This window comes from Pseudomyrmex gracilis, unplaced genomic scaffold (genome assembly GCF_002006095.1).
Source record: "Pseudomyrmex gracilis isolate BER0280 unplaced genomic scaffold, ASM200609v1 scaffold_15, whole genome shotgun sequence".
Taxonomy (NCBI): Eukaryota; Metazoa; Arthropoda; class Insecta; order Hymenoptera; family Formicidae; genus Pseudomyrmex; species Pseudomyrmex gracilis.
The window spans coordinates 822,259-836,555 of NW_018020599.1; the positions used below are offsets into that span (position 1 = coordinate 822,259).

A 14,297-nucleotide genomic window follows, 5' to 3' on the forward strand; every position below is an offset into this window, starting at 1 on the left:
CTCGCGGCAGGATGCTTTGCCGTCAGTCTTGCTTACGAACATACGGAAACTGATGACGATCCAGGTCTGCGTGCGGACGCGTCAGAATGGATCCAGGAAACGCGTACACGAAGCCGCGTCGCGATTTAGCTGTTCCGCATCGTCGACTACCGTCGCGTTGCTCGGATACACAGACTCTTGATCTGGTGTCTACATTTATCCAAATGTGTGTGTGTGTATGTCTCTTTATGTGTGTGTATATACATGTGTGTACATCGCGCTACGTTGTGATGAATAGAAGACGTCGGGATGGATGATGACGTACGGAGGTTTCGGGTCTCGGTGAAACATTCAGGGTTCAGCGCGTAACCGTGTACATCAGATACGTCGTTGAGGGATTGTCGACGACAACATCCCCGGCAGTCTCGTCGCGCCATCCAGCCGTTCGTGTATCCGCCACATTATAACGACGTACACGGATAAGGTCTCCGAGGACTGCAAGTTTACAACCCTCATCTCATGAAAGAAAGAGCAGCATCCACCGATGCGCCATGCCTGCCTTGATAATGCCGCTTCAAATGAGATAGGCTATAAAGCTTTAGCGCGGCGACATTGTCGTCGCTGCTGAGTGAAATGAGCAAATTAATTCCTTCCTCATCGGATCGATGGGAGGAAGCGTTTAGATTGACGGAATTGACGTCAGTCGTGTCGTATAAATAAAGAATTTTTATTCTTGTCACAGTGCAGAGCTAGTTATTTCCGTAAGTGAAAAATACATAATTTCTATTAAATCATTTATACTACTGTGAAATTTTTTGTAGATATTTTAACATTCATCAGGCTCATACGTATAAAATTCTTCAGATATAATTAACAAAAATGGTATTTGATTATGCATGACATCTCTGATTTATTGCCGCGTATTCGTATTCATAATGTTATACGTGACATTTCGTATTGTAAATTTATTCAGGTCTTAAATAAATTTAATTCATTTGTGATTACGTAGCTAAATGAGCGCCAGGGAATATTAAGCACAATTAAAATCTGTACATACAGACAGTGATACAAAGTTCACAAATTTTTATTACCCTACTACGAGAGCGGTCTGATAACTCGGAGGTGTATCCCCGCGATACATTTAAGATTAATGTTCGTTCTGTATACAATGAATATGATACATCGTTCTCTGCTTTATGTACTGTGCCGTACGCACGCATATAAATCCGCGTGCGCGCTCCCGGAACAATAATATTCAGCGTGTAAATCCCGGTTGCATTTTGTATTACATAGCGTTTTCAAGTGAAATATCGGTGACACCGGCGGTAAATCGGAAGAGTTAATACAGTTCCGGTGCCGCCATTATTATACCGGCAAGAAATCCCTTAAGCCGTTAGATTTATTCTATTCGCCGTCGGACCGATGATGCATCACGCTCAAGCGTCGTCGAGTAGAACGGCGATATTAATTTATACAGTGTTCCAACGCGAATTATTCGAGAACAATTTTTCTAACGCATATGATACATTACACGGGTTTTTGTCGTGCGCGAGCTCGCAGCAACTGACTGTTCTCGCAATCATAAATATACATTATACATACGCGTATAATACACGGGGATGTAACGCATACGATATGGCACTCATACGGAAGCGCGCCGTTTGACTAAGAAAGCCGACGATGCGGCTTACCCAAAGTGCTCTTAGAGGCCATAGGGAATTTATGTCATGCCGTATCAGTTAGTCTGAGACATTCCGCGGCTTTGGAGCTCGGTGTAAATGCGTGCTGTTAACCGCGCTCTACATCTTTAAGGCACCTCGGATCTCTGCCTCCAAGGCGTCGTATATACGCCGGAGCAGCGAAATTTCGCGGCCCTACTGACTTAATGTCCTCTAAAGTGGTTAATGGATAATTTAACGTCATTGCGCAAGCCACACACACACAGAGAGAGAGAGAGAGAGAGAGAGAGAGAGAGAGAGAGAGAGAGANAGAGAGAGAGAGAGAGAGAGAGAGAGAGAGAGAGAGAGAGAGAAAGAGAAAGAGAGAGAGAGAGAGAGAGACGTGTGTCGAGACGATAGCTGCACGATGACTTATACATATATATTTCGCGTATCAAGGTGGTGCTTCTAAAATTGTTCATCAAAGAAGATCGTGCCTCGTCAGGGCGTAAAGTCGTCATTTACTCAACATTTACTCAACATAACACATCTTGTAAATTAGTGAACTAAATATTACTTTATTAAATTTCAGATTTGCTCGGGAGTTATGAGAGAAATAATTTCAAAATATCAAAATAAAAGATCGTTTTTTTTTTATATAATATATACCACGCGAATGAATTAACATTCTCTCATCACTGCATACAAGATAAAAGAAACTTTAGATGAAGATAGACAATCAAGCGAGGAGTAAAGGATGGGCTGGCAGCTATTGAGGATCAACGAAGCGAAGTCAAGTAGTCTTTCCCCCGCATAATAAACCGTAACACCTCGCGGAAAAAAAGCGCAGCGGCCCAAATGGCGGATGCCTTTAACGTCAAGAATGCCTTTTATTGCGCTGTAGATTTTGTTCCTCGCAGAATTCGTTTTATCTCTTTTCGCTCTTTTACGAAGAGCGAAGAATAAAACAAGGCCTAAGACGAGAGTAATCTTGGAAACCATTATTGCACCGTCTTATACGATGCGCCCGATCTACGAGAGGGTAGACCCCAAGATACCGACAGACATTCTCGAGTCTCGAAACATCCACTCGTCTCACGAACATCGGCTAATTGGATACTCCGCAGCCAACACCCGCGGCGACATTTTCTTTTTACGAGAAAGCCGGACCCTTTTCTTCCCGTCTCTTGTCTCTATTTGTCGCGGATGACGTTGTATTTCTGTTTGGTCTCGCTGCTTTCCGAGCCGAGACAAGGTGAAACATGATTCCCCGAAAGACCACACGACGAAGAATCATGTTTCATGACGACGCGCTATTAAACTTCGTCTACATTTTTCACGTGATGTGAATTCTACCGTAATCCTTAGCATGTACGTTAAAATTTATTAAAAGATTATTGTAAAAATAAGACACGCGTGAGGATTAAGAATAAACATTCGCGGGAGAATAAAGAAAAACGAATTAAAAAAAAAAAAAAAAACAAAAAAAAGAAACGCGCTGGTAATATACAAATTCTTTGATGTAAAAGTGAAAGAAGGAAAAAGTCACAAAAGCTGTTTGATATCATCTTCGTGTGTGTTGCTTTGTTCCCTTGAAGTATAAAATTTACTACCGCGGGGGATTCGTTAGAGAACAGCGCCTAGACCCTCCGGATATAACTAATTACGCGCACTCAGCGGTGTCGTCGCAGTAGCTTTGTCAGGGGCGTTTTATCTCCACGCCGGAATTTTCACTGTCCAGGAAGTTCTCTGCCCACGTACATTCTCGTTGGTCTTGCGAGAGATAGGGTAACCACGTTGTGATCGTTCAGTTCGTTTTCGTTATGCAGTTACGTAATTAAAGTCAACACGTAGCGTCGCGTTATAGAGACCATTACTTTGAAAAATGTATTTTCACATGTGTGCTCGTAAAATAGATTCAAATGCGAGGTGCACATACATCGTTTAAAAATGAAAATTAGTAAAAAATCTCTAAATATTTTATAAAACCTAAGTCGCGTCGCTCGGTTCGTGATATTGCGAGAGACACGCTATTTTTCTCGTAAATTATCGTCAGACTATTCAAAAGAAAGAAAGCATGTATTTTCGCGGCTAATATTTAACGACTCGATTATGAGCTTTTCGTAAAACGATGTTAATTATCTGCGGCGGGTATATCATCATGCAATCTTTACGGTGAACTCGCGACACGAGTTTATAGAAGGTTGCGGAATTCTGGAGAAGGCGCGCGCGCGCAGGTGCTTGAATAGAGCATAAATTATGACGGGAGTATACGAAGTTGCTACGAGAAAGTACTTACTACGACGGGGGAAAGAAACACGTATGTCCGTATAGTTGACTAGCGGTATTAACCCGAGCGTAAGTGTGCGAATATTCGCGTGCAAAAATATGTCACCTACCGTAAATCTTGTCTCTCTCTTAGGTTAACGTGTGAGAAACAGTTTTGCATATTCTCATAATTTTGAAACTCGTGAGCGCAACCCGCACTTTTGCGTTCGTTGTTATTACGAGGGCGGGCATTACCACCACAATCACGACGCCACAATCGGCTGGTGTTGCCCGGTTTGAATGTATCATTAGCGGAAAATAAAAGAAGACGCGTTCAACGGGACACGCTTTAATAGATTCGCGACTGATGAATGGGCAGTCACTTCCTTTCGATTGACGTAGCAGCGCGAAGAGAAGATGAGAGGCTCGAGCTTAGAGCAATTTACTGCGGAAACTTCCGATCATCGGAATTAATCGCCCGGCAATGAGGCGTCTGCACGAAAATTGATCCATGGATTTAGCGTTCCGATGGATTATCCAGACGGAGAACAATGAGTGCAAGTTCCGCTATCTTTCATTATTGATCGACAGTTAAAATGTTCTGAAGCTAGAGCGCATTTCGCTGTATCATCCTCGCGTAGATTCGAAATCTTCGATGGAGAATCGCGGAAATGTTTTACATAGATCGCGGGTGCTTTATGTCCCGAGAATTTTCGCTCGTTTGTTCGCAAAATTGTCTACAGAAATCCGACGGGAGAGATAACGAGCGCTATTTCCGTATTATTTCTCATCAAAGACCGCTATTTGCAATATGGAGCAAAATAATACTTTGTACGCGCAAATTGAGATACGCGATATTAAAATAGAGGGAATAATACTTCAAAGATGATTGAACAGAACTTTCAGGAAAATGGCCGTGAGAGCGTGGCGGATACAAATTTTCTCATAACAATATTCTCGGTCAAAGGATTACGTCATAAAGACATGCTATTATACATACAGCGATGGAAATAGACGCAAGAGAGAGAGAGAGAGAGAGAGAGAGAAAGAGAGAGAGGAGGAGGAGTGGCGTTATATTACACCATCGCTATCACATGCATGAAGTTCCATCGCCCGTGCATGATTGTGAGCGCACCGTAAATGACTGGTGCGCTGCATACGTTTGCATTTTCGCATAACGTGGCTCATAAATATGAAGGTGAGTTTCGACATCCTCCTTGGAGAAAATCGTCTCCGGGCGCGTCGATACGCGACAAAACTGATTTGACTAGTTCTCCCGGTGAATTGTACGGCGCGATTCTAAATCCTACACGCGTATGAACTCTTCTCTCGACGGCGGCAGCGCGCACGTTCGTCGCTCCACTATTGTTAAGAATATTCCGAATTTCAACAATTTACTTGTCATTCACGTGTATTGAATAAAGTTTACATTAAATAAAAAAATAAAAAAATATAAAAAAAAACAAATTTATCTCGGCGCACAAAACCAGTTCCGCCATTGAATGGAATTGTGGATGATTTTGCGCATTATTATTATTCTTTAACGCTTCTCTATCACGGATGTAAAATTCAAAGTGCACTCTGTCATGCAACGTCTCGTCGATTTATACGCGCATCGAGGACTTTTCCCCAATAATACAAATATACTATTATGTTGCGACGAATTTTCTGCAAATTTGTTCCGCGCCCATTACCGTAAACGTTATGCGCAGTGATTTAGAGGTACGCATCAAATTTTTACGCGCGCGTTACGGCACACCGCAAAACGTACAAAAGAAATATCAAAATCAAACGAAGTGGTAAAGTGGGGAACCTAGTCTTTTACGAGAAAACTTACGTTAAAGCATTTATAGCGTGTTTCCTTCTGCTTTCCGGGATATTCCGCAGTTCCTAAGAGGTAAGCTGTTTTATAAACTTATAAATCTCCCGGGTATCCCAAACATACAAACGTAAAGAAGTTTCAAGTTACTGTGCTGCATAAATTCCAATGAACTCCTGCGGCGATTTAAAGAACACAATAAGCGGTAACCTCCGCGGGTAACCGGTTTCGCTGCATTATCATAAAACGAATGTCGCGCATTTTTATACATTTTGTATGCGATTTTGATGCTTATCGCGAGTAAAGCGTCTCGCACAAAGAATAATTTTTAATATACTTGTTCGATGCAAAAAAAAAATCGTAAATAACGCTAAACGCAATGCACGTGACAAAAGAAATATGCTTCCGTATTTACCGAATTGTTGGGGCGAACATTTTCGATCATTTATATTCTTTTAATCCCCGAGCATAATAGATCATGTCGGAGTCCGACAAACTCGACCTCGGAACAAGAGGGTTTTATTGAGACAACCACGGGGAAGTTTCCGTGGTAACGCTCCCGTAACATGTCGTACCGTCTTCCGGAGTCTGCCTACCGCGTTAATATTTTACGGCAAAGTCGGGACAGAGCGCGATGGAAGGGACATGCGTATGGTGCCCGTAATATCATTGCACATGGGTACAAGAGTAGCGGGAAACACGATGAGGCGGATCCGACGTGGAATTAATCATCGTGTAAAGACCGTGCGCGACCGTATATAGACGCGAATAGTCCGCGTTTCTAACCGGGGGTTAGCCCTTTGGCAATTCCACTTATTTCGCAAAGTCCAAACGCGAAACTCAATATTCCCTACCGCGCGCTCTTTCTTCACGATGCGACGTTACAACATATTTTGCGAAATTTACGACCGAGTACAACAAAGAGAAACAATTTCCCTCTGATATATATGAAATACTCTCCGCGTTAGTTTGCACGCGCGACAAATCGCAAAACTCGCTTTGTTTGCAGATTTCGAATTGACCGACCTGATGCGTGACAAACGTGTGCAAGTGTGCGAAATGGAATAACGCGCGCGTTCGGGGCAAAGGAGCGGAGCGTCATGAAACGACGTAAAATTGCGAATTTCGCGAAATTGAAGCGGCATCGCGCGCGCCGTTACAGCGCGCGAAGTCGTAATTGTCGGGAAGACGGTTGCGCGTTAATAGCGGATGAGCGCGTGGCGGCGCATGATTTATATCGTGGCCTATTTAAGCGGCGATTAGCGTTCCACGCGGAGTTACGCGCTCCAGTCGTCCGCTTAACAAGCTTAAACTTAAATTACCGTATTAATCGCGTAGCATCGCAGGGATCTAACCGAGTAGCCACCTGAGCGGTCGAACGTGCGATCGCAAATACATCGCCCCTATATTCCCGGTGAACCACCGCGGGGACGTATAACTGTATTAGCACGAAACCCTCGTGCGACCCCGTACGACATCCTGCCGGTACATTTGCTCAAGTTGCAGCGTCACTTTACGAACACGTGTCACCGCGTGCGTCCTTCCCAGTATACGCGCGTCCGATATTTCGAGGACGAAGGCGAAGGAATAACGTACGTGGGATAGAAAATTCAGAAGGACATGGATTGGTTCACAAGTGTGTATCGAAAAGATTGTCTTCCGACCGTAGGTTTTGCGCGATCATAAATTTCGCGAAACGACGGCACACACCCGGTTAAATTATACATCTCGTAAAGTATATTCGCCGCCTGTTTCCGCGCAGACAGCTCGGAAATATTGTGCGTAATATCGTTTTTCCCTTTCGATCTGCTTCTATACGTTTGTCTGACTTCACGGTGGAGACAGAAGTACGGGAAAATGGTATTGTATACCGGAATGGAAAATGAATACGCCGGGGGAAAGGAAGCACTTTCGTACGTTTACGTGTATTACAGAAACGACAGGGACGCGAGGAACAGATCGATATTTTGCTAAAATATTCAACAGCGTTACACTAAAATGATCAGACATTTCTTCTTTTCGCACAAAAGAATAACTAGAGTTCTTTGTAATGTTATTTCTGCGTCGGCAGCGAGAAATGCGAAAGAGCGCGGCGAGAGAATGTCGCATTTAATTAACGTTCCTTTCGTCAATTGTGTAAAAAGAAATCTTACAGTCGGGTTACCTTGTTATGTATGAAAGGAATTTAAAAAACGTAGCTTTTTCATCTCATAAAAACGTAATGGTATAACTAATTAATTCTGAGAAGTAAGAAGACTAATTGCAGCTTGTAAAAGAGATGGCGAGCTTTAAATAGCAATCATGATTTTTTAAATATAATTTTTCTCTATATTTGAATTATGTATATCCTAGAAAAAGAAATTTTATTTATTGTTAGAAAGAACATCGTTGTGTGTGTGTGTGTGTATTTATATAATAACAACAAGTTCCTACAAGGTGAAAATTCTGCAATTTCTCTTTCTCTCTCTCTTTCATCATGAAAGGATGTTCTGCGGCGACACACCGAGAGAATCGCAACGCGCGACCATTTCCATTTTCCATCTACGTGAAATGTCAGAACACGTCCGTTTCTTGTGAGACGTAATAGATACGGCACGGCTATGGGATATCGTTGAACTACGCAAGATAGCGAAATCGGATTTACCGGACATGTTCAGCGGACCGAAAAATCGGATCGTATATTAGAGAATTTTTCGTGGACGCGTTCACGGAATCAGTATTCGGTTTCAAACACTTATATATTGCGCTGTCAAAAAACTTTCAAACACAAATTGAAAAAAAAAAAAAAAAAAAGAAAAAAACTGAGTCAAGAAGCTGTTGAGTGGATTAAAGCTGTTTCGAGTGGCGGCGGTATCGCTAGTCTCGTCTTCGGTGAAATCAACCGACAGATTTTTCGAGTTGTACCGAAAAGTTGCGCCCGAGTTTGGATTCTTTGACGAGACTCAGGAACGAATCAGCGCAGCAGGACGCGGCGCGAATCTGCTGCAAGCAGGCAATTGGAGTGGAAAAGTTGGGCGGACGAGACTCTCGATTTAACCCGAGTACGAATCGAAAATCTTTCTCTGGTGGAGCAGTCGACTGATGCTTGCGAACTTCGAGACGTAGCGGATAGTTAGGAGCGGAAGAAGATATTTTATAACTCAAGTATTTGAAATAAATAGAAGACAAATTTTTCTGTATCATCATTATCCACTGGATGTTCCACTTTTCTAGTACATACAAGTGTACATTCTAGTACACTTTTCTTTTACTTTTATATTCTTGTATTTTGGATTATTCTTGTTTCTTCTTCCACGTTACATTTAAAAAGAGATTAATTGTTACATATTTTTGTGTATATATAGACATATATATATATGTATTCGTTCTTTTCTATTTTTATGTGTCAGTTTCGCGAAAATAAACAGCCAACTGTCCGATTGGCGAAAACATTCTTTCGCAATGGTGCGAAGACAAACAATCGAAATAGCATTGACGCTTAAATGTTTCCAAGCGCTGAAAGCACCGGGCGCGAGAGGTGAATTCAGGTTGAATCAGATCAAAGGATAAAGTCGTCTTGTTTCCATTGTCATCCAACACTTTGATCTCAACGTATATACGATACGTTGCTCCTCAACGAAGGACAATGGTATAAAGTTTCCAGTCGTTCTCAATCGCTGCGAGTTTTGAAACATTGTAATAGGATTCCTCGTCGCGACTCGCGTAACATAAAGGATTTATATAGATACTCACCTGACGTGGAAACAGGGATGAAAAGCAGCTGGATTATCCTGCGCGGAGAAGTTCGGCAAAGTACCGTGGAGCAAAGCGAGCCGCACCACAAGAAGTATGCCAAACTGCAAACATTAAACGATCATTGAATTTTCATATCGCTATGGTGAAAACATATTTTTCTTTGTGCGTGTTTTTATTTTCAAACACTGAAAACACATCAACATCCTTTATAACAATGTTAAATGTGTATTTGAAAGAGTTTTTGTTATTTTTCAAACTCAAAACGCAAACATGCTTGCTCTTTTTTTAAAATTTTCTCTCTTGGCATTTTTTTTTAAACATTAAAATATATAAAAAAAACTTGTGCAGCTATATGAATGCCAAACGTGACATCACCGAATGTTTCTCATTTCTATTAAAACGCATTTATTGCGTGATGCAATTTACGATTTTCACATTTATAATTCGGCCACGAACTGTCGTCGTGTTTTTTACGTTTTACGTGATGAAAAAAGAATATAAAATAAAACACAAAGAGTGGCTGCAGTGTATGTGTGTGTGAGTGCTTTCAATTGAAGCAGACTCTCGACTCACGGCTTATTGATTCGACAGAGACGTAAACACTTTATGCGGTAAAACTATTACGATTTCACGACTTCAGCGCGAGTGAATCAAAGTAGACTTAATGGCGCAAAAGCGAACACGGAAGACAGATTTTTGCTCTATTACACGTCCATTTCTACGTACATATGAATCGACTTTTTCTCATTCTTCATTATTTATCATCTAACAGTAAGATAACAAGATAACAAGATAACAAGAAATTCGATAGTACATCGAGACAACCCCGCTAATCGATGCCGCACCAGTCACGTTTTTTTTAAAACGGTCTAATTGAGTAATGCGCGTTGAGAGAAGAGCCAGGCTAGACACCAGTACATTTACTCTCCGGTAGTCACCGTTGCGTCGGGACGTCTCCACGTTCTCACGCAGGGAACGACACGAAACCGTCGTCACATTTCCGTCACGTCCTTCGCAGAGTTCGCTAATCCAATAGACGTCCGCACCTCATCCTTCGATAGACTGCTCTCTATCTCTTACTCCAAAGTTATCCAGAGCCGTCGTCGCTGTCTCACCACCTTTGTACCTACGTTGGGAGAGACGCCTCTCACGCTCGCATTCTTGTCGAGCGGGCAGACACGACGGTCGAGTGGCTACGGAAGGGTTCGAGGAGAGAGCCGGACAATATCTGCCAATTCGAGGTATTCATATCCTTCTAGGATCGTAGTCGACATAGACGTGAGAACGTCGTCCATCCTAAAAGCGGTCGCACGGACAAGCACGCGCCGCATGTGCACGTACGAACACTGTCGTCGAAACGCCGCGCGTATATCCTGTCGAGACGTCCGACACCAATGCCGGTCTTGTTCTTCGATAGGAAGCTCTTGGAATATTGTATTACGTCGCCACGGTATGGTCCCGAGTTGACCCCGTGAAAACACGGCGAGCAGGACGGAAATTCAATTCCGATAAATATCCGATGCACAAAAAATATTGTGCGGTGTATCGTTCCGTTTTTTGTTTTGGTTTGTTGTTGTTGTTGTTGTTGTTGTTGTTGTTGTTGCATCAGAACTTGTACGGCGAACTTTGTGTTCGGACACGGTAATGGAAAAATGCCGTTACGATAGCAGAGAGACTGCGGATTTATATTCTTGCAAGTACAATATCTGTTAAAATTTTCCCGCGCACGTTAGAGGATGTTACTTTTAATTTGATGATTGATGATTAAAATTACAACAAAGCGATTTGAGAAAGTAAATCGCAGTAACGATACTTCTTTTGTGTCGTCGGGTAACAGCTGCGATCGTAATTTCTCTTTGATCGCATTGTCTTAAGGAAGCGTGAAACAATCATGAATTACGCTCTAAATTAATCAGACAACAGTGAACCTAGCTACGTACAATCAATAAACAGAGCATGCATCTAATGGATTGGCCTATTGATTAGGTTTGTCACCTTAGATGTAGAGCTCTGGCAATGCTCCCTTAGCAATTAATTTTACTCTCGATACAATAATACTCGATGACGTGTGCACAATATGACGTTTCGCCATTGATCAAAAAGTGTAGTCGGTTTGATGCAAATTACCTTACGTTTTCTTTTTTTTTCTAAAAACTGTAAATTGATTCGCAATGCTAAGTAATTGTTGTATCAGTCAATTAATCAATTTATTTGACAGATGTGCAGGTACGTAACAAGTGTTTTCCACACAATGACATCTTTATTCTTAACTTCGTAGAACGGAGCGGTACATAAATTTGACAGGGCATTTATCGTCGGCCAAAGTAGCACTCATTTTCAGATATTAGCGGTTACTCTCGGTGATGAAGACCGTCGAAAAGCATCGTCGAGAACGACGTAGCTAGAGGACGTGTAAGTGCCGCGGGGCAACGGAAACGACGTGGGAGGAGAGCCGGGATATGTAGATAACTGTATGAGGGTAGGTCGTGTGCAAGCACGCCTCCCTCGTTCGGCGGCATAAATTAGCATAACTCAGAATCGTGTTCGCTTAAAGTACCTTCCATGCGCAACCTTTATTTCCGTATTGGCCCGCGTGATGGGCCGTGCTGCCCTGACTTACCACAATACGTCTTAGGGAGATAAAATATTACGTTTACTTAGCAATTCTCTTTTCCAGAGAAATTGTACGGTACACTTTATTGTCTAATTATTCAGAATTTTAATGCGCATTCAGAACTTTCCGTACAGAATTCAAGAACATCGTAAAATTTTTCGTGTTTGTTTATACATATATATATATAACATTTGAAAATCATTAAACGTATTTTGTAATGTTGTCACAATGTCTGTTTGGTCACGATCATTATTTATCAAAGATACGCGATCCTTATTGAACGCTTTCCCGCGCAGGCAAAGCTTACTACGACGTCGTCTAAATTAATTCGCGGCAATAAAGACGATGAGCGGCGCCACAAGAGCCTCACGTTTCTTGAGTATGAACATTGACGATAGTAAAGCGCGTCGAGGATTTAATAGCACCTCGTAAATTCCGTTCAAGGGTTACACGACTGTGCCGCAATCCGTAATCGATCGGCGTGACCACGATGGATTCGTGTCGCAAATACGAAAATTGGCATGTTTTCAAAAATTCAAGGTGCTTTAAAATTTGTCAAATTTTATCACAAAAAAAACCTTATTATTTGTGCAAAAAGCTGAATTTTTGAAAACAAACTCCAAAAGAAGATTTCGAATTAAACATTAAACTGGAAATCGAGCTTCGAATTAAAATTTCACGCTCATCTAAAATACGTCCAAATGAAAATATGTCATTTGTGTCTAATGGATTTCGAAAAAAGATAAATTTGTCGTGCATTTTAGTTATCGCCGTCATTTAAAAAAATTAATTGCGAAAAAGATGATTATTATCGCAGATGTCGATGGCAGGTCCGCGCGCGCACGCGATATTTTCCATCGCCGAGCGTTGTGCAATACCCATTTATGTGAATCACATATCATTCTGTTGATCTTTTGAAACTGCCGCTATTTCATCCCACGCTTCGCTTGCTGCACAGTTTGTCTTTGCAGCGTAGCAATTTCGGAGAAGGATGTTATTTATTTTCCGCGACCGTACAAGGGAAATTCTCCGCGTCTCTCCACTGTATCTACGGTAACGATCGTTAAATTTGCTTAAGACACGGGCTGCTGTAAACATCGGTGTCCGACTAGACTCGGTCGATAAAAACAAAAGATATCGGTCGTTAAGAATTAACGATGCGGATACGAAATGGGGGATATCCTCGTTAATTCCGCGGATTATAGAAGAGCGACGATCGTGTTTTCTTAGCACGTATGTAATCCCTTTTAGGAGCAATGCCGAGCGTTATATAGCAGCTCGTACGCTATATAACACAGCACGTGGGTGGACCAGTGCAAACACAGTCCGCGATCGCTTCATTAGAACCTTTTTCCTTTCTCTTCATATATTTGATGAACGTGGTGAATAAAGCAATCAAGGATAAGTCAATATTATACGATACAATACACGCTTGAATCGCCAGCGAGGCTTATAACCGGGGACCTGATTTTTCCATTAATCCGGTTACGTGATAAGTTGAGGGTGCGCGGGACCTAAATGGATAAATATAGTTCGCGGACGGTCCCTGCGCTTTCTGATATATTCCCCAGATATCAGAAATGCAGACATTGTCGTTAATACAATAATAACAAAGCTAGCCGAGCCCGCCGCTGTTCGTCTGAAAATCCTATGGGGTTTCCACGCACGACCGAATGTACATGGTGCGTTAAGAGGATTCCAATCCTCTTTGACCATTATCGCATATTCATACTTCAGGTCGTTATAGAGTCGCTTTTCTCTCGTCTCCCTTTCTCCCTCAGTCCTCCAGGAATATCCCTTTGATTACTTTCGACAGTCGAGTGACATTAATTCTGTATCATGACGCTTTTTGCCGAACACGAAAATAGACACAGACAAGAGTTCTGCCTTGATATATACGTAAAAACTATTATTTCTGTCTGCGTTTTGAGTTAATTTTAATGTTTTCAGTGTTATATATCATAATAAAACACACATATACGATATTTATGTATATGTATATAATTTATTATTTACACAATGACTTACCGAAACAAGTAACGCTGCAGCACGTCTCGAGAAATATCTGGAATCGTCGTTCCACTTTGCTTCGAAAATAGATCTGCAAAATAATAATCCAGTGTTCTCTCATGCACTTTCAGAATTTCATTCTCTGAGAAACTTTTTTTTGTTAAAGTAACCGAATTTTTCGAGCAATGCGGCACGTAGATATATTGAAATAATT

General features: G+C 41.8%; 1 protein-coding gene across 1 annotated transcript in view; it reads right to left on the bottom strand.

Moving 5' to 3' along the window:
• The window catches only part of LOC109863975 (transmembrane and TPR repeat-containing protein 1-like), a 126,572-nt gene that overhangs the window by 41,510 nt on the left and 70,765 nt on the right, over window positions 1-14,297 (bottom strand). The window contains exons 5-6 of the mRNA XM_020444707.1: window positions 14,102-14,174; window positions 9,457-9,560 (exon numbers count right to left, since the gene is read on the bottom strand). Of these exons, the coding sequence (XP_020300296.1) occupies window positions 9,457-9,560; window positions 14,102-14,174 (177 nt within the window). The remainder of the gene's footprint in view (window positions 1-9,456; window positions 9,561-14,101; window positions 14,175-14,297) is intronic.